We start from the raw sequence: 20,703 nt of genomic DNA on the forward strand, positions 1-20,703 counted from the left end.
ATAACAACAACAACCCAGACTTAACAATTGTCAATAAGACAAAAAAGTGTGGATAGTGGTATAGCAACACCACTACTTGGAGACAGCGGAATAGGAGAGAAAGAACTGGAGAGGATAACAAAATACAAAGACCTACAAATAGAAATAGAACGACTGTGGTAGAAGAAAGCAAAGGTAGCACCAATAGTAATAGGCGCCTTGGGTGCAATTCCAAAACAACTGGAGCACCACTTGAACACCATCATCGGCATTGACAAATTCACCATCAGTCAATTGCAAAAGGCAGCCTTATTAGGATCTGCTTCCATCCTGCGATGATACTTGTAATACCATCAAACCACCACATCTGCCTATCCCAGGCCCTTGGAAAGGACTCGTTAGGTAGACAGAAATGCCAAACCCCGTCTGAACATCTGGCTGACTGTGCGACAAAGCACTACATCTTGACAACCCCATCAAACAAACTTAAGTAAAACTGCAAGATAGTTACTGGTGGTGAAGGTTTCTCCCGAACGACTTTGGCCTCTTTCATGGATAACTACTACAAATTCTCAGTATTCATTATCAATCAATAATAATAACAACAATTTGCACGGATGCTTAGAAATTGTATTCAAGATGCTTAGAACTGCCTTTCACCCTTCAAGCCAATGGAGGGTAACTTTCTCAAATGGTAAATGTTTATTTATTTATTCATTCATTTATCCAATTTAAAGATTGCCTATCTCATTCACAGAGCAGGTTGAAACAATCCTTTGCTCACTCGTTGATCTTTAATTCAGATCTCGAAGTTGCCAAGTTCAGAGAGAGGGTCCTTCACTTAACACGCACAAGAGAACTTTCTCAAGCAGTGACAACACACATCTACAACAGAAAAGACAGTCCTTCTTCCTGCAAACTGATTGCACAAAAGTCCAAAACCATGAATTAACCAGCTCAACCGATCTTCCCGGTTCAGAAAGCCATAATTTTGGAAAATAAAACCAATGAGAAAATTTAAAAAAGGAAGATCTGCTTCCTCGTGATTAAAGACCAAAAACAAAAAAAAAATTGAAATAGAAGGAAATTAACTTTGCAAGGGGCCATGTGCGTTTTTGTTCCTCAATCAATAGCCAATGCTCAGTGTTGGGAGACGGGGAAATAAACAAAACCTTACCCTTCCTTCAGAAGTAATGCTCTCAGCTAGATCTGTCTGAAAATCCATTTCTTCTTCAGCTTTCATTTCCGGAGAGTCTGCAGAAAAAGAGAGAGAAATGTTTGTGTGTCTTTTAATAACTTCTCCAGTTACCTCAGTTTTAACAACATAGCTGGTGTCCCTTCATCCCAATTCAAACAATCAATCAATCAGAATAGACCTGGAAGGGACCTTGGAGGTCTTCTAGTCCAACCCCCGCTTAAGCAGGAGACCCTGCATTATTTCAGACAAGTGGCTGTCCAGTCTTTTCTTAAAAACCTCCAGGGATGCAGTACCCACAACTTCTGGAGGCAAGCTGTTCCACTGGTTAATTGTCCTCACTGTTAGGAAGTTTCTCCTTAATTCCAGGTTGCTTCTCTCCTTGATTAGTTCCCATCCATTGTTTCTTGTCCTGCCCTCTGGTGCTTTGGAAAATAAGTTGACCCCCTCCTCTTTGTGGCAGCCTCTCAAATACTGGAATACTGCTATCATGCCCCCATAAGTTCAACTGTAGAACTTCTGTTTGTCATGTTCAATCCCATTCCAATTTTAAAAGAATTTCACATGGAAGTCCTCTTCCAGGCCCAGTGGACCTGGCTATTCCAAAGGGCAGCATCTTCCAGATGTGTTGGAAATGCAATTCCTAGAATTCTTCAGCCAGCATTCTCTTGCTGGGCATTCTGGAAACAGCAGCTCCAACATATCTGGAGGGCACCAAGTTGGGTGGAGTTGGAGAAACCTGAAATCAAAAACATCAGGCTAGATGATGATCCTCTGGTCTGGCAGTGGTCATGGGTTTAGAAGATCATTTCCGAGGAAACCAAAATAGAGAAGTTTTTGTACAGAGGAAGAGTTTTTTCTAGTTTCCACTTATCACGTTAGACTTCAGCCAACAGTAACTTCGCTAGTGATTTGATTAACATTGCTTTACTTAATATCCGTGAACCATCTTCGGCAAAGCACTCAAAAAAAGCTTGCACCAACTTGCTCGATTTAGAAAACATTAAACAACTAGCAAAAGGGAGTTAGTTTTGGGGGCCTAATAAGCACAATCAGTTTACATTTCAAACTAGCATTGGGGAGTTTGGAACAAGTAGACGCTTCATTTCTACCTTGTTTTTCTCTCTGTGTAGCAAAAGCGGGGGATGGGATTTGCAAGGGAAGCTACTTTAGATGACCCACAGCACAACATTTTGACAGCTTTCAACAGCATCAACAACAACCGTTGGGAAAAAAGAGCAGAAGAGAAGGGAAGGGAGAATCGAGGGGGGGGGGGAATGGCTTGTAAGCCTTTGTGTTTGTTGTGGTGCAAGAGTGGCTACTGTCTCCTCAAAGTCGCAGGGGAGAACAGCACGCCTTGGCAAGCTCAGAACAAAAAAATGGCGTGCTTGGCAAAAGAGCCGGACCGCAAGCAAATGAAAAAGTGGGGGTTCCGATTTGACATCCCAGAGGGAGAAAAGGGGAGACAGACGCAGTGGGCAACCACTCACTTATTTTCCACTTCACACCATTCACACTTGCCGAGTCACCTAGAGAATCTCCCCTGGTGAACAGAGACACACACAGTTTAGCAATATCTTTCTCGCTCCCACTTTGAGGTCTCCACATACACACACCTTTCTCGGCTGGCTCCTGGCGCTCCCCACAAGTTCTCTTGCTCCTTGAGGCCATTTCTACTACCTAAGTGCATGTGGACAGAAACACTCGCATTTGCCGTGTTCCGGCACGGCGGAGACTGCAGTTTAATCCTGTTTCTCCAGTTGCTCAGCAGCTTTCCCTAAAACTACGCAGTCTCAGCATCACGGCTGGTAGCAGGTGCAGAGCAGGAAGTGCGCCTTAATTACAGGTGCCCGTTCCCAGCCCCTCCCCTGCGCCTTCGGTTTTTAGCTTCCCCACATATCCAGAGCAAAAGCACTTTTGGTGCCAAAGCAGCTTCCAGCAAAGACCTCCACCTAGGATTAGGGGTCTTCAAACCTGGCCCTTTTATGACTTGTGGACTTCAACTCCCAGAATTCCTCAGCCAGGCTGAGGAATTCTGGGAGTTGGAAGTCCACAAGTCATAAAAGGGCCAGGTTTGAAGACCCCTAATCCTAGGTGGACACGTCCACTTTCAAGGCACCCTCGCTCTACAAAATCCACGGCACGATTTCTCCAACAGGCCCTCCTTTTTGATGACGCCCAGAAAAATCTAGATTGCGTTTTTAAAAACGTGTGTTTTTGTTTTTTTGTTTTTTTTAAAGTTGGCAGTTCATCTGTTGTGCAGCTGGGCTTTTGCTTTCTTCCTTTCTCGATGCTGCTTGCTTAGAATCAACAGCCAGAGTTTAAAGGGGGTGAGGGAATAAATTTTTTAGGAGGCCGCCACTCCTAAGCCCAAAAAGGAGAAATGAACTGCCGAGGATCGCATGACAGCCAGCTCCCCGTGAGATTGAAATATCAAGCCCATCGTATGCCACAAAAATAAAATGGAGCTTGCTGGACGCCAAATCCTGTCAAGCAGGGCCTAAGAGCAGCTGTTATTTTTATTTATTTATTTTTTCAAGGCGGTAGGGTGCTCCTTCCAGTTTGGTTGCTGTGGAAAAAAAAAAAAAGGATCTTGTACACACCCTGCCTCCGCTAAGTCTCTAAGCAGCAAACGCTCCCAGTTTTTCCTCTATTTGCAGTTCAGCCTGGGATGACAGGGCAGGCAATTTTTATTTTATTATTATTATTATTTTGGAGGGGGGGGAAATGGGAAAACAGAATCTTTCACATTGTGTTTTTAAAAGAGAGAGAGAGAGAGAGAGAGAGAGAGAGAGAGAGAGAGAGAGAGAGAGAGAGAGAGAGAGAGAGAGAGAGAGAGAGTGCGCGCCCAACGTTGGTTCAATCTGTCATGTTCCTTCAGTTTTAACTTAGGAGAAATTTGCTGGTACTAATTTGCAGCGGATCAAACTTAACTGGGGGGGGGGAGAGGAAGAGAGCGGCCACACCTGTGATTCCTCAGGGCAAGCTCCATAATAGCAGCAGGGAGAGATCAGCTGTTTTTTTTCTTTTTAACCAGCTGTCTGAACAGGTGGAGCCATGAAAGCTTGCATTAAACTATCATTAAGCATTGCCAACAATTATGCCTCTAGGTTTCCAGCTCAGATGGAAGGAGGGGGGGTGGAGAGGCCCTTCCTTCGTTCCCTCACCACCTTCCTGGCTCTCACCTTTAAAGAAAAAAAATATATAATGAAAACAATATGCTCTAACAACTCCTGTTACAGAAGAGGCAAAATGGTTTTAAAGAAGGAGTCCAACCGGTCCGTCTTGATCCTTCAGGTCCTCGCTTGTCAACGTTGCTCTCGCTAATCAAACTCCTTCGTCCGGGCCTTTGTTTTCTCAAGTCGGAAATAAAGGTTTGAAGCCCAGCAAATATATACACACATACATACACACACACACACATAGACATACAAAGAGTGGGTAGCCTATTCAGAAGGGGTTTTGCATAGAGCAGAAATGGGGACTGAGTTTTTTTTAAAAATAAGTCTAGCTTTCCTGTGACCTCAAACTACATTTGGATCCGGGCCATCTCGAAAAGACGCTTTTAGAACATGAGCAGCTGATAGGCAAAAATTTAACCCACAGCTCTGTGGTCTTCTCTGACCAAGCCAAGCCAGCACGAAACATGGAAACCTCACAACAAATAAGACACCTGTTCTGGAAGGAAGCCTGCATGAATACAACACACCATTCAATCTCCTTCTTAACAGATGCTCTGTAGGGCAGAACTGTCTAACTTGATGACAATTTAAAGGGGAAAGAGTCAAAGGAAAAGGGTCAGGAAGGAAGCAGGTGTGTGCTTCAAGCAATTGACAGCCTGGAGTTTAGTTGTGCAAAAGGAGAAAGAGAAGTTGGGGTAACCAGGCTACTACCTACAGATTTCCCAAACAAAGAAATGGGGATTTTGCATGCTTTTCTGTTCCCCACCTTCTGTTCCCAAGTTGGCTAGTCGCATCCTTCCAGCAAACAGACTCCCACTACCCTCACTTGTCATTCACAAATCACATCTCCCCTTTCTGCTGACCTAGAGAAGAAAACTGAATCACACTCTTTTTTTTTTTCTTTTGCTTACCTGCAATAGGTGAAGAGCTGGTTAGTTCCAGGGCTGCAGGGTTCATTTTGCTATCAGGCTGTACATTTATCTCCTCTTGAATTTCACTAAGGAGACATCTAGTCTCCTCGGAACTGGCTTCCACCGAGCAGGGGACTTCCACGGGATTTCCAGCGAGAGATTCCAAAGAGACATGTGCTTCTGCCGGCAGTATCACTTGACCAGGCATCATCGGGTCAGCGTTACCCAACAGACCATCAGGTTCCCGAGCAGAGTCTTTCGTTCCAACTTTGTCCAACTGCTCAGTCCCGGGAAGAAGGCAGAGAGGCGAGGGAAGGGATTCTGGCTCAGCTTGGCTAGTCCTCCTACTCCCTTTCTCTGACTCTCCCAGCTTCGTAACGTCCATCTCACTAGCCAACAAGGGCATTTCGGGACCAGAATCGCAGTCCCAAAGGAGTTCTTCGGCAATTGGCTGAAGCAATATTCGGGAAGGGGTGTTTTCCACTCCCCCCTCCTCCTGTGAAAGACCAGTTTCCATGGCCAGTTCAAGAACCGTCGGAGGAGCTTCCATCACATCCAATGTGCTGCCAGCTGGAGAGGCTGCTTGCCCAGCTGGACCAAGCTCAAGTCCCGGGTTCAGCATGACCTCAGGGGAAGGCGTCCCCCTGTTGCAAAGAGAAGCGCCCTTTGCCAAGCCAGGCTCTGGAGGAACATCCCCGAGTGCCTCTACCTTTACTTGCTCCTCAGGTTCCAGACTGGAGGCTTCCTCCTTTAAGCCAGGCTCGACATGGCTTCCATCCACCGGTTGCTCTCTCCCCAGATCACAAGAAGCCGATTGCACAAGGACTCCTGGAGGGAAGCTCTCCTTGCCAAGCAGTTCCTTCTCACGTTCAGGCAGCTGAGAAGAGCTGGGCTCCTTGTCTTTTTCCCAGCCATCCACCAGAGCAAGAGACGTGGCTGCCAGCTCACCTTGCGCCGGGCTTCCCTGTTCAGCTGCTCCAGTCAGCAGCTTTGTTGCTGCTGCTGCTGCCGCTGCTGCCTCTGCTGTTATTGCTGTTCCTACTTCCTGGTTTTGTTTGGAGTCTTGATTAAAAGCAGCAGAGGGTGTGCCCATTAAATGCTCCTGAATACACTGACTGCCCTCACCATGCAAAGATAGGGCAAGGCTCTCCAACTGTGAAGAAGCTTCCTGGCCAACAGAGGCTGCTGTAGCATTGTCCTTCTGCGTAACAATCAACTGAGCCTCCTGAATCGCTTTCTCCACAAGCAAGGCTGATGTCAGGGCGATGCGTTTTCGGAGGCTTTCGTCAGATTGATCCGGTTCCTCTTTGCTTCCTATCATCTCTGCCGGTCCACAAAGAGGCTTCTCGAGATCGGAAGGCGGCATAAAAGAGTTGAGAACATCTGGATGCGATTCAGGGCCGTCGCCTGGATCTGTGTGCGCTAGAGAGGAACTGAACTCTCGGTCTTCGCCCAAATCCTGTTTCTCATCCTGGTGTGCAACAAGAGACCCCTGACCAACCATGGTAGGATCGGCGTTTCCTTCGGTCTCTACTGGTGTCAGATCAATTACGTTTTGCTCACTCTGCTTTATCGCTGAGGTCTCTGGGATTTCAGTTCCACCACAGGCAGCCTGGGACTGCACGCATGTTGGGCTCTTCCCGGGCTTTTCCACACTGCCCTCTAGAGGAGCTTTCAGCTCTTTGCTGCTCAAATCCAAAACAGTGTTTTCGACAGACATATCTGCATCTCTCGGTTGCCCTCCATCATTCACTTCCATCGCAGAAGGATGCTCCAGAGAAAATCCAGAGGTGTCTATAAGGTTCTTGGGCAATGGTTCTATTCCAGGGTTTGGAGCAATGTTCTCCCTCTCCTTCTCCTCTGATTGTTTTGTAACAGTGTTTTTTGGTCCACTGTTGATGTGATTTTCTGTTCCAGTCTCTTTGTTACTTCCATTGTCAAGAGAACTAACATCTGCAGTAGCAACCACATCTACAGAACCTTCTGGCACTGAGGTTGGCTCGTTCTCATCTTTACAGGTGACAGTAGGGTCACCATCCCCAAGGAAGAAAGCAGCAGGATTGGTTTGTGATGCAACAGAGGATGGCAACGCTTCCATAACTGTTGTCCCAGAAGGCTCCATGTCAATTTCCCCATTTTTCATATACGGTTGGGATGTCACATTAACATCTATGGCCCCCGTGCAACTCTTGCATTCACCTTGTCCCATACTTACATTGCTGCCCTCACAGGAAGTTGGGGATGTATTTTCCGTTACTCTTGATTCAGACAGCTGCACTTCCTGGAAGAGATTATGTCCTTCACAGAAGTTCCCTTGTTCCAAAGTAGCACTGGAGGAGGTCATTCCAGCTTCCTTGTTGGTATTTCCCAAGGAGGGGAGGCCAGCAGCATCACAAGAAGTACTCTCGCTATCATTTTCTTCCAACGGTGCCCGAGAGTCTCCAACGGAGGAGAAACACTCCCCTTCCTCTTTGTGTGGCAATTTTTTGCCCTGACAGGAAGTCCTTTGGTTCTGCATTTCCTCCAACCTCAACGTCTCTTGTGATGCGCCTATGAGCTCTTCAAGCTGCTGGGAGCCGCCTTCCTCCCCAAGGCAGGCAGAGGGTGAGATCTCCAGCGGATCAGAAGAACCTTTTGGAGTTGCTTCAACCATCAATACATCCAAACCAGGCTCTGCAGCAGCTTCAGGACCCTCAGGCACGGGACCCAAACCACGGTCCTCCCAGGTCTGCGCTGGACAATGGTCTTCCTTCGCGTTCTAGAAGAGGACAACAGTTTTATTATTATTATTATTTTAAAAAAGTGGGGGAGGCAGTTGCAATGTACCTTTTTCTTTTGAAAATCCAAATATAAGACAAAATTAAGATGCTGTATCTGGATTTATTTTTTTTAACCCCTCGGTAGTTACTTTCCTCTGCAGCACTGTTAGCTGGAGAGCCAATCTGGGTAGGAGGAAAAGGGCCACAGTATAGATTCACCCACCCATCACCCATGTTCCTTGCTGCTTTTGAGTTTCGGTCTGCCACAGAGAAGAACCGAGGTGGAGCTGCTTTGAAAACTGCCTCCTCCTATTCCCTTACAGGAAGTTTTTCACTTTAGTTTAGCCTGAATCACCTTTTCCTCTGTGCCAATTCCAAGCAAGTTCTGTTGCTTTCAGCTTCTGGCATTCTCCTTACCTGAATTCTTCAGAGAGATTCCACTAATAATTGACTAGACTAGACCAGCCTTACCTGACCAGGTACTCTCCCAGTGGGTTGGGACAGCATCTCCCATGCTGGCAGGGAATTCTTAGAATTGCAAGCTGACTGCCTCTGGAGGGTACCAGGATGGTAAAAAGCAGCCCTAGGTTAGTCACCTCAAAATTAGATGGGAATGGCTGGGGGTTTTTTTCTTCCTTTCTTTTCCTTCCCTTTTTCTGACACTTTTTCTTCTCTCTCTCTCTTTTTCTTTCTCTCTCTCTCACACTCTCTCTCTCTCTCTCTCTCTCTCTCTCTCTCATTTCTCTCTCTCTTTCTCTTTCTCTGTCTGTCTCTGTCTGTCTGTCATTTGTCTCTCTCCTCTCTTTCTGTGTTTATCTCTCTCTCTCTCTCTCTCATTTCTCTCTCTTTCTCTTTCTCTCGTTTGTCTCTTTCTCTCTCTCTGTCTGTCTGTCTCTGTCTGTCTGTCGTTTGTCTCTCTCCTCTCTTTCTGTGTTTATCTCTCTCTCTCTCTCTCTCTCTCATTTCTCTCTCTCTTTCTCTTTCTCTCGTTTGTCTCTCTTTCTCTCTCTCTGTCTGTCTGTCTCTGTCTGTCTGTCGTTTGTCTCTCTCTCTCTCCTCTCTTTCTGTGTTTATCTCTCTCTCTCTCTCTCTCTCTCTCTCTCTCTCTCTCTCTCTCTCTCTCTCTCTCTCTCCTCTCTCATTTGTCTCTCTTTCTCTCTCCACATTAATCCAGGAGGGGTCAAGTTTTTTTTTTGTAATCAGAAGTCTGATCTCTTGCATGCATTTTGAAATGAGGCCCAAGATTGGATGACATTAGCCTGAAGGTCCCGTGCCTTTGTAAGACCATTGGATACCAATTTTGCTAGGCATGAGCAAAAGACCTCTTATGTACATATTCAGAGAAAAAAACCCAAAAAAAACGAAGTCCTGATCCATCCAAACCCCCTCAATCCCAACTGAGCTTCAAATAAAGAAAGCTGCTGAAGACTTTAGCACAACCAGAAGGAAACACTTTGGCTGGGAGTCAGCCAGCAGCAGATCCAGACACAAACACTTGTGCTGGAACGCAAAGTGACTGGGGGAAGGGAAGAAGGGGAGGAAGGAAGGAAGGAGAGAAAATGGGGGGAGGAGAAGGAGGAGAGAATATTAAGATTTTACTGCCATCCTCTCAATGAAGTCATTCTGGTTCCCTAAACTGAAACGGACAAATCCTTCTTTCTCCAGGAAGCGTCTTTCAGCTGACCCTGACTGAACTAAAACTGAAATTAGATTAGGTGTGAAACAAACCAGGTCTCTTGATAGAAGGCCATCTAAACATAGCTTTTCCAAGACTGGTGACACATGATGTATTCCCTCCAGCGCCTTTGCTATCAGTTAATACCCAACTAAGACTTTTCATGTGGAAGGCCATTGGCTCTGTTTGACTGCCGGTGCACAAGCAATGGGGGCACCTAAGCGACAATTTAAAAAATATACTGAGACTGTAGCCACACAGTGCCCTGAAGCCAGATTAGTATGACACACAATTGCGGTGTTCATGTAGCATGCTCTACGTGAAGCGTATAACTCAGGGCAGGGCTTAATATGATAACCTGGTTCACACAGCATATTAAGATCATAGCTAAGTTGCTACAACATACTTAACGAAAGCTACCCAGCCACATTTTAACTTACAAGCTAAGCTCTGCTTTGCTATTTTCCAGCATTTGGCCAACTCCAGAAGGTCTCAGGGGAAGACGGTGACTATGTGGTAAAACTTGAAGAACTGCTTAGGGAGTTGATGAAATCTCTGGCCCACGAGCCTTAGGTGGCCCATAAGTTATCTCTAGGCAAGCCACCTACTCCACAAACATCTGTTTCTTCTAGATCAGTCTGCAGTCCAACTTGTCTTCAGAAAAACCAAACCAAACCCTTCCTTTTTAAACATAAAGGCTTGGAGCAACCAAGAAGAGAATATGTCACAAAGAAGCAGGGGGTGGTGTCAACCTATTCTCCAAAGTCCCTGGAGGCAGGACAAGAAGCAATGGATAGAAACTAATCTAGGAGAGAAGCAACCTAGAACTATAAGGAGAAATTTCTTGACAGATCTATCAGTGAAATGATTTGCCTCCGGACGTTGTGGGGTGGAGGTTTTCAACAAGAGATTGGACAACCATTTGTCTGAAAATGGTGTAGGGTTTCCTGCCTGATTCAAGATCCCTTCCAATTCTGTCATTCTGTTATTCTGTCATGTCTCCTCGCATAATTTCGTCCCTGAACCAAACCCTCCTATCCTGACCCTAGAATTCTATGGGACTAAAACGTTACCAGTGACATTCCAGTCTTAGTTCTATATTTTTAGCTCTTTTGCTCCAGTAGTTAAACTAAGTTGCTTTCGTTCACAATCACTTCTTTCACTCTTGGCCTCCCCAATACCATCTCTGTTTTCTAATGATTTACACCCTGGGACCCTTTAACTGAATTTGAGGGACGGTGTATGGGGATCCCAGATGGCTATTCATCCATTAACCTAGACCCATGCTGATTATCACTTGCCTTCAATCACTTCCCCATTTGGGGGGGGGTCACTTCCTGCAGTATACGCATTTTGACTGTAAGCCCCCGAGGGCTTGTATTATTGTATTATTTACATGTATATCGTGCAACCACAAAAATAACAAGCAGGAATCATTAAACATTCCCAGATGCTTTTCCTAGCATCATATTCCTCTCCCCATCTCATTAATCTGTTCATATGTGATCCATTTACACAGCAATCAAGAATTCTCAATCGTGGTATCTGAGAATGTTTAGGTCAGCTGTCAGAACCAGAATGTTATCTCAAAGCAACTTATTCTCAAGAGATTATAAAGAATAACACAATAAACTGTCTTCTTATTATAATCAAAGCCAAACTTGTAATCCTATCAACTTTTTTAAAATAACAGCATGGTACTTATCAAGCAGTAAGACCATGACAAATCAGAATTATTCAGAATCATGCTCAGTGAAACCAATGAGCTAAGACAGATCCTCTCCCTCACCGTAGGCTGGAGATTCTGGATGTGCAGCTGGAGTTGAACGATATCTTTCTCCATGTTCAGTTTGTCTCCTTCCTTCATTTCAACTGTCAGAGTGTAAATGTTTAAGCTTTGGTGGTACTTGATGCAGGAGTCCCCAGAATGTACCGTATGTGACAAGGTGCTCCAGGAATCTGGTTCATTGGCTTCTTCTCTGGAAAAGACATGAGCAACCAAACTCTCAAATTCATAAATTTTGAATTTGCTATAACATGCTGCATCCTAGCAAGAGCCGATTATTAACAATTGATAAACCATTTGGGTTGCACTCTAGAAATTGAGAAATGATATCCAGCTGAAAGTATTTCAAATTATTTGACACAAGTAATCTATAACAGATGTGGGAAGAGTATAGAACAGGAGCTACCAACAAACCTTTAGGTGAACCTCTGCAGAAGCAATCAAATTTCAGTTTATAGATCTAATCTACAGAAGACAAAATATTTAGCTTCTGAGATGATGATGATGATGATGATGATGATGATGAGTAACTTCTCAACTCCTCCTTTCATCATGTTTTATGACCTTCCAGTCTAGCCTACTGCATTCCCAAGTGGTCCCCCATTCAAATACTGACCAGAGCAAAATTATTCTCACAGCCAAGACAATATATTTCCTACTTTCACAATAGCATCTTTGGAAGAGAACCAATTTTGAAATGGATACGTGAGATGCGACACAACACACAACAGCCTGTGCTGAGATGAATGCCCCACAGCAAAGAAATACACATACTGTGATGTCTCCACTGAGTGTTTTCCATCCCACATCCAACATGAAATCCAAACATGAAATCTCAGAGATACATTTCCCATTCCTGTTACTACCTAACCAGGTTTCTCCACCAATGGCAAGATCATCAGGATACTACTTATAAACATTGTTCTAGATTTAAGATTCCTACATGCAGGATTTTATATAAAATCACAGTCTCTGGAATCTCTATTTCTAACTGTACCATTGTTATCATAAACAAGGATACTCTTCTCCGAGAATCATCATAAGAGGCCATTATAGTCAAGGCCATGGTTTTCCCAGTTGCAATGTATGGCTGTGAAAGTTGGGCCATAAGAAAGGCTGAGTGCCAAGAATTGAGGCCTTTGAACTAGGGTGCTGGAGAAGACTCCTGCAAGTCCCCTGGACTGCAAGGCGTTCAAACCGGTCAGTCCTAGAGGAGATCAACCCCAACTGCTCTTTAGAAGCCCAGATCCTGAAGTTGAAACTCAAGTACTTTAGCTACCTAATGAGAAGGAAGGACTCACTGGAGAAGAGCCTGATGCTAGGAAAGATGGAGGGCAATAGAAGAATGGGACGACAGAGAATGAGGTGGCTGGATGGAGTCACTGAAGCAGGAGGCCTGAGCTTAAATGGACTCCAGAAGATGGTAGAGAACAGGAAGGAGGAACGTTGTCCATGGGGTCGTGATGAGTCGGACATGACGTCACAACTAACAACCACATAAGAGGCAAGAGATAAACGCACAAAGCCAAAAGACTGAACTGCTAATTGGTATCAACGGTCCTTACTTGTTCAGGATCTGATGCAGTTTCTGGTAGCCCCTCTCCAAGGCTAAGCTCACCGGTGTGGCTCCCTCACTGTTGGGAACACTCACGGCGCTTCTGCCACCTGGTTGCTTCAACAGGAACCACGTCAGCCGCAGTAAACCGAGTCTGGCTGCAAAATGCAACAACGTCTCCCGGGGAACATCTTCTGAGAAACCAAAGCAGAGAAGACGAGAAGAAGACTTCAGCCTCCAGGTTGATATTCAGATCACGTCTCGAAACTTTCCACCAGACACTCTCTCATTAAGAGCATGAGAGCTGGTTGACACATCAGCCAGGGTTCACAGTGAACTGTGAGAAGAGGCTGGACCGAGCTGAGACGACTGAATCAAACTCAGAGGGTACATGAATGATCAGACTGGTGGCTCCTTATTTTCTTTCCATTGTCATTCTTCATTTCCACCATCGTTTACAGAAGCGTAGCATCTATAGCAAGGTGATCTGTTCAATATCAAACAGTGCCCTCTGTCTGCCATTTACCTCCTTCTCAAAGCAATTAATTCTGCTTCTAACTTCGTTCTGAAACTACTTCTAACTTCATCATGAAACCTGGCTTTGCTAGTTGGGAGGAAGGGAGGGGAGCAGGTCACACAGCACAGGAAACCTTCAGTCACCCCAGCTGCTTCTGTGATTTCAGCCATTGTGACTCACCTGTGGTCATCTTGAAGCCCTAGGGACTAGAAGCTGCCTCTTGCCATCCTAAAAATTGAAAATTGAGCTGTCTGCAGAAGCTCAACATTCTAGATCACAGAAACCCTATTAACAGTAGTTTTTTTAAAAAAAAACAAAATTTAAAAAGAAAATATAAAGCATCGCATGTGACCGATTTGCAGCTAAAAACATTTTGTTGATTTGTTCTTGGAAGACAAGTCTATTCTCGTTAAGTCCCGTTGGCCATTCTGAGCAGCATTTCATGAAGAGTAATAGGTAACTTAGAAAGCATTTCTCATCCTTACTTTTTACTTTTTATTTATTTCATTCTCTCAATTCATTCGAGAGAGTTAACTTCTCTTCCCGGGCCTAAATCTGTCAACCCTATTTTATGTATAAAAATGAAAACCAGACAAAATTGGGGCAGAGAACTGGCAAGCTGAGTGACCACAGAGAGGAACAGCATAGGTCCGCTCCTAGAAAATTTCTAAATGGAATCAACATGTTGGTGCCTATATATGCTCAGTTAGAAAGCAATGTTGTTATTGCTTTGAGTCACGTAACATTTATTCCTGCATAAACCTAAGCTGCCCTAAAGAGTTAAAAGAGCTGCAGGACCTTGCAGTGCTAAATATGTCTGGATTAAATTTTGGCAAGAAGGCGCTGTAGCCTCACCCCAGTTGATCAGCTAAGAAGGACATATTGTTCATAGTTGGCCTTAAAGCAATAATAGAGATGTTTGCAGAAAGGGCTGAATGATTGATCGGCTGACAGATTTAATTGCATTTATTTTTTAAAAAAATATGTTTTATTTTATTTTTTACATATTCACCTTACTATTTGGTAAACAGTGTGTTGCCTGGGTTTATATTTAAAAAACAATCAGTAACAATTAGTTTCTATAATTCTATAGTCCACTAATAGCTTTGCTTGATGTTCTCTTCTTCCAATAATGTTCTCTTTTGCCAACCTTGAATTAATACAATTCTTATTATTTGGATAAATAACTATTAAATATAGACATTTTTCTAATATTTCTGCAAGTCACAACCACGTCTAAAGAGAAGAAGCTTAGAAAATATTGATATGCCTCTGCAATCAACAATGGATCTTGATAGTGTCCACAATAATAATAATAATAATAAAAAGAACAGTAGCAAAACAACCAGAGTGCATCTGAGTTGTGAGTTCTCCATCTCGGGAGGCTTTTAAGAAAAGACTGGACAGCCATTTGTCTGAAATGATATAGGATGTCCCGCTTGAGTGGAGGGTTGGGCTAGAACACCAAATTCTGATTGAAAAGGCACAAGCGATCACAATGAGCACAATTTGGGAAGTGCAGCACAATTTGTGCCAGGCAGATCAGATGTTGCGAATGAGTGTGAGAAAGTTGTTGACAGTGTGCTTGGAATGTACTGCACAAATATGAAATTCCAAGTTGATGGTTGAATAGGATAAGAGTGGCATGCAGGCTGAGTAAACGATGCATGAGAATAAATGGAATGCTTCAAGAATGAGAGTAAAGGGGGCAAGATAAGGATGGGTGATGTCACCCTGGTCGTTGAATGTATTTATGCATAATGCCACTTACCCCAAAAGTAAATAGCAAGGTTACTAATATCTGGAAAGGAAAAACAAATTATGGTCACACTGTGCAGCCAGCTGCCTGTTGCAACCACAGAGAAACCAACTGGTCAAAGAATAACTAGCACAACGTGACCACAAAGAACACTTGATAAGACTGAACTAAAGACACAGGAGGTAGAGAGAGAGAGGAAAGAAGGCGAGGTTCAAATTCTTAATATCTAAAATTAGCCCCCAAGGCTGCATTCTCCATTTCATTTCAATAGTGGCCTTTTCTAGGTATCTCCATGGATATTTTTGTAGAAATGAGGAACCAAAGGTGCTTTTTCAAAAAGGCAACTGGACTTTTTTGTTTTTTTCTTGATTCGCTTCTCCTCCAAGAATTATAATATACATTAAATAATAATGATAATGATGATGGTGGTGGTGGTAGTGGTGGTCGGGCATGGAACTGAAGAAGCTTCTTGGATGAGAAGTGAAATGTCTTCAAGGAAAAACAAAGGAAGTCCAGTTGCCTTTTGAAAAAGCATCTTTGGGACAACCATCACCTGGATGACAGAGAATCTCCACAGATGAAAGAGGAACCATTTAATTTAACATTTTTATACCCAAAAATTGGTGCTTTCTTCTCTTTTTCTCTCTCTCTTTCAGGAAGGCACTGTCCCAATAGTCATTTTGGTTAACTCACAGGATAAAAATGCTACAAATAACCTCTACCAAAACAAAACAACAACAACAGAATTTGATTTGTTTATGTGGCGTGGCGTTTTTCAATGCAAATGGCTTAGAAAGCTAATCTGGGCAGACAAATAGGGTCCTAATGGAATAAATCAGGTTTATGGAAAACAGATTCAACAGCCTGTACTTTGCAGGGAGAAATCAGTCCAGTCTGTTTAAAATACGACGTGGGGAACCGGCTCCTAAGCTTTGCTGATCACCGTAATAATCCAATCTGCAGCCATGTACAAAGCATTACCAAACCTTACCATTGAGATTGGGGTCTGTTCCCAACACGTTCCACTCGGTCGGCAGTTTCAGGTGACGAAACGCCAAAGTCACTTTCTCATCCAGAAAATCTAAGTCCCCTGCAGGTGGCCTGGAGCGGTCCAGGAAACGTGTAAAGTTTAAGGCTTGCTGGTTCCCAGCACAGGATGCCAGGAACTGTGCCGCGTCGTACGCTTCATCCTGGACAAACTGCAAGCTCTCCTCGGCCACCACCAGAAGTGGGTGGCCTTGCTTGGTGGCACAGAGAGACACCTTCACCGTCTCACAACAGTCATGGCCTGCGAAACAAAATTGACCTAAATCAGACATTTCCATTCTACTTTTCCCACGTCCTTCCATCTCCAGCTACAACATCTTCATCAAGGGTGTGTGACTTTGATGACATTCAGGGGTTGCACAATCCCTTTGGAAGAAGCCACAGGAGGCCAGGTTCCAAAGAAAGGGACAAGAATAAGGCTACGTTCATTTCATGTTCGTTAAACTACATCAGTTAAATGTCGCTTCACGGAGGAATGGGCAGCGTTAAGGGAAAAAACCAGTTAAATAAATAAATAACAGCCAATGCACAATTCTAATGGGAATTCTTAATAAAGTGATATATTCATGCTGGCATAAATAATTTCCCAGAATTGATTTCAACTGAAATCAGCAATTCTAGGTTGACTTGGTGAAGACGCCTGGGTACCGCACAAGATATTTTAATTTTGATTTTTTTTTCTACGCTTATACTTCCCCCCCCCCTTCTGTTCTTTTTTGGGGGGGAGGGAGAGTGAAATGTATCATCTCAAGCACAGGGTGTCTTTCTTTCAGAGCACTACAATCTAGCTACAATTGTTAGTTGTCAGTTGAGGACTACTTCCTTTAGCTTTTTCCTAAGTAGGGATATCGATCATCAGAACATTCAAACCTGGTTGAGCTATCAAAACCAGTCAAGATGAGAATGCCATCCTTTCAAACATTTTGGGCAAAAAGGCTGAAATATCAGGGTTGCACTGAAGGTAGTTCCCACAGCAAACCAAGCCAAACAAGGATTATACAGAGCATACGAGCTCAAATCGCCCTTCCTTCTGAAGGTTTCCTATTTTCAAAACCACCATTGTTTTATTGGTAGATCAATGCTTCGCCTCTCCTCCTTTCTTGTACCCCATTGCAGTCATCGCCCTCCACACCCAAACTGGGCATCTCATTCATTAATTACTGGAAAAGCTACTCTGCCTACTTCGGTCCCTTTTTGCGTGAATCAACATTCCTCCTCCCCCCCGGCCTCCTTCCTCTCTATTTTTAATTACATCAATGAACTCAAATGACGTTTTCTTCTCCAGAAACAGACTTGAACAATTCACAGCTGCTTGCTGGATAGTGGCAGTTGGGGGAAAAAAAATCCTTGTACGATAACATGGCAAAAAACCATTCGTTCACTATTGAAGAGGAAAACTGAAGCAGGAATTGGAGCCCTTAAGCTCTCAGAACGAAGATGGCAACGTTCCCCATAATTGGGGTTTCCTAAGCAAAGGGGTAGCTGGACTTAAGAATCCAAGTGGAAGGAGCAGAGAGGAACTATTTGTAGCTGCCCAACTTAATTCTGTTCAAAGATAAATGACTCCATGGTCATAAGACTAGGGTAACATCCAAATAGGAAAAGGGTGATAAAGATATCATCGCTGCCAACAACAACTCTTCAGGCAGTCTGAACTAAGACAAAGCTTGTCTCTCTCTTCTTCAGCCAACCATCCCATTGATTCAGACAACCTGTGCAAGTTGCAACATGGGGCACAAACTTTGTCATTCATATAGCTACCCATACCACAACCAACTCTGGTTGGCATTGTTGTTGTTAGTTGCAAAGTCGTGTCCGACCCATCGCGACTCCATGGACAACGTTCCTCTAGGCCTTCCTGTCCTCTACCATCTTCTGGAGTCCATTTCAGCTCACGCCTACAATCTGGGTCTTCATTTTACTGACCTCAGAAGGATGGAAGGTTGAGTCAACCTTGAGCTAGTCAGGATCAAACTCTTGGCAGTAACCAAAAGGCCGAATTCTAAAATGCCAGACTTCCAGGACTGAGAATAGTCACGCTAGGGATGGATTTTGGAAAATGCAGTCCCCTCGCATCTGGAGAGCATCAAGGTGAGAAACGCCAGACAATAAGTGAAAGAGAAGGAGCCAGAAACCTGAGATCTGAAGAAACAAGTCACCTAAAATGCTGGGCCAGGCTGCTGAACAAACCAACATTCAAATGTTTCAGCTCTTAGAGATGAGACCAAGATGGCAAATAAGATTGAATCAGATCAAACATCCAGCTGCAGAGAGCAACGTGTTGATTCTCTTTCAAGTTCTTTGGTGTTTTTCTTCTCTTGCCACTGACAAGCTCTCTCCTGCCCCGCCCAGAATTAGATTTTGACTTTGTCAATTAATTCAAAAGCAAGAAAAGCTATTCCTCAAAGAACACGGCAAAGATCTAAATTGCTTCAGGACTTCCAGCACCCATCCCATTAAACAGAGAAAGATCTGTGCTTTGCAGTGTCTGTTTCGTATTGCTTCTAAGGCTGAACGACAGAAATTAAATTGCTAAAAGAGGCAATTCAGTGTTATGGATTTGTAAAGGAAGAAGGCAGGAGAGTAACAAGATTAAACACACACACACAAACACAACGCAGACATAAGCTGGAGCCTAAAAGATAGGCTTCATCTGCCACACTAGGAGATAAATCATATGGTCCTGGATCAATAAAAGAAACAGTATATAACAGAATTTGCAACTAATCTCATAAGTCAGTGGTTCTCAGCCTGTGGTTTGCAGACCCCTGGGGTGTGCAGTGTTGTGATTTAAATCTCGAGTTAAGTCTTGGTGGTCCGTGCCCACAAAAGGTATTTAAAGGGGGTCCATGGTGAAGAAAAGGTTGAGAACCACCGTTATAAGTACATATAGTCAAGGCCATGGTTTTCCCAGTTGCAATGTATGGCTGTGAAAGTTGGACCATAAGAAAGGCTGAGCGCCAAAGAATTGAGGCCTTTGAACTCTGGTGCTGGAGAAGACTCCTGCGAGTCCCCTGGACTGCAAGGCCATCAATCCAGTCAGTCCTAGAGGAGATCAACCCTGACTGCTCTTTAGAAGGCCAGATCCTGAAGTTGAAACTCAAGTACTTTGGCCACCTAATGAGAAGGAAGGACTCACTGGAGAAGAGCCTGATGCTGGGAAAGATCGAGGGCAATAGAAGAAGGGGACGACAGAGAAGGAGGTGGCTGGATGGAGTCACTGAAGCAGGAGGTGTGAGCTTAAATGGACTCCAGAAGATGGTAGAGGACAGGAAGGCCTGGAGGAATGTTGTCCATGGGTTGCGATGGGTCGGACACGACTTCACAACTAACAACAACAAGCAGTACATGACTAAACAAAATATTACAGAGAAAATAAAAACCTACAATGCCTTGCACTACTTTTGCACTGAAATAACCAGTGAGAAATGCTAGCATCTCTTGGAGAGAAATCCAACAATCAGACTTGATAGGAAAATAATATGGAAGCCATTCCATTTGTGCTGTTGTTTGGCCTCCCATCCAGCTGCACTCCATTCAAGTAGACTGCTTTTATCGCCCAGCTGCTTGGAGACACAACACTGTTGTGACTAAACAAGAAATATTGGCGGCTTCACTAGAGCATGACTTCACATCCTATCCAGCCAAGTCTCGCATCCAGCCTACTCAAGATCAGCTCTTCTGAGGACTCAAATCTCAGATCAGACGGCAGAGTTTCAGAAACTATTTCAAGCTTCCCTAGGAACCCCAGTGCAGCATCACTTCTGTGGATGATCGAGGGTAACCATATTAATTGGACTCCTGAAAACATTACAATGTAATAAAGTGTGTCATTTATAGAGGAGTATACTGAAGTCCGCTGAAGAGCTCAGGACAGCTCTAACATACAGTATCAACCTTGTGAACTCTAAAGCTTCCATGGACAGTGATTAATATTTATATGTTACTTACATGTAAGGGTGTAGGTCTATACATAGGTTGCATATAGTATGTTTTAAATGCGTGCTATGTATGTGTACACTTTGAGAGCGAGCAACTAAATTATATTTTTAATGTGTGCCGTTGTGCCCACAGGAAAAAATGACAATAAAGGTAATCTAATCTAATCTAATCTATTTTATTTAAATTCTGAGGATATTAGCAAGGGATCCTTGTTGGTCTCTGAGATTGGTAGGCAAATAAGAGCTCATAAAAATTGACTACTGGCAAGCAAGCAATTAAGGAGGGAGGGAGGGAGGGAGGGAGGGAGGGAGGGAGGAAGGAAGGAAGGAAGGAAGGAAGGAAGGAAGGAAGGAAGGAAGGAAGGAAGGAAGGAAGGAAGGAAGGAAGGAAGGAAGG

The 20,703-nt window shown here is 44.0% G+C and overlaps 2 protein-coding genes across 2 annotated transcripts in view; both read right to left on the reverse strand.

Annotated features, from left to right (window-relative positions):
• Nucleotides 1-11,504, reverse strand: part of LOC107289538 — a gene marked incomplete at its 3' end in the record, with an annotated part of 65,069 nt that extends 53,565 nt beyond the window's left edge. The window contains exons 1-3 of the mRNA XM_029284565.1: nt 11,491-11,504; nt 5,268-8,025; nt 1,157-1,233 (exon numbers count right to left, since the gene is read on the reverse strand). Of these exons, the coding sequence (XP_029140398.1) occupies nt 1,157-1,233; nt 5,268-7,920 (2,730 nt within the window). The remainder of the gene's footprint in view (nt 1-1,156; nt 1,234-5,267; nt 8,026-11,490) is intronic.
• A 1,544-nt stretch (nt 11,505-13,048) lies between these two features.
• The window catches only part of LOC107289539 (A-kinase anchor protein 13-like), a 17,102-nt gene continuing 9,447 nt past the window's right edge, over nt 13,049-20,703 (reverse strand). The window contains exons 3-4 of the mRNA XM_029284566.1: nt 16,310-16,606; nt 13,049-13,236 (exon numbers count right to left, since the gene is read on the reverse strand). Coding sequence (XP_029140399.1) covers nt 13,049-13,236; nt 16,310-16,606 — 485 coding nt within the window. The remainder of the gene's footprint in view (nt 13,237-16,309; nt 16,607-20,703) is intronic.

The sequence above is a fragment of the Protobothrops mucrosquamatus genome, unplaced genomic scaffold (genome assembly GCF_001527695.2).
Source record: "Protobothrops mucrosquamatus isolate PMUCROS unplaced genomic scaffold, P.Mucros_1.0 scaffold714, whole genome shotgun sequence".
Taxonomy (NCBI): domain Eukaryota; kingdom Metazoa; phylum Chordata; class Lepidosauria; order Squamata; family Viperidae; genus Protobothrops; species Protobothrops mucrosquamatus.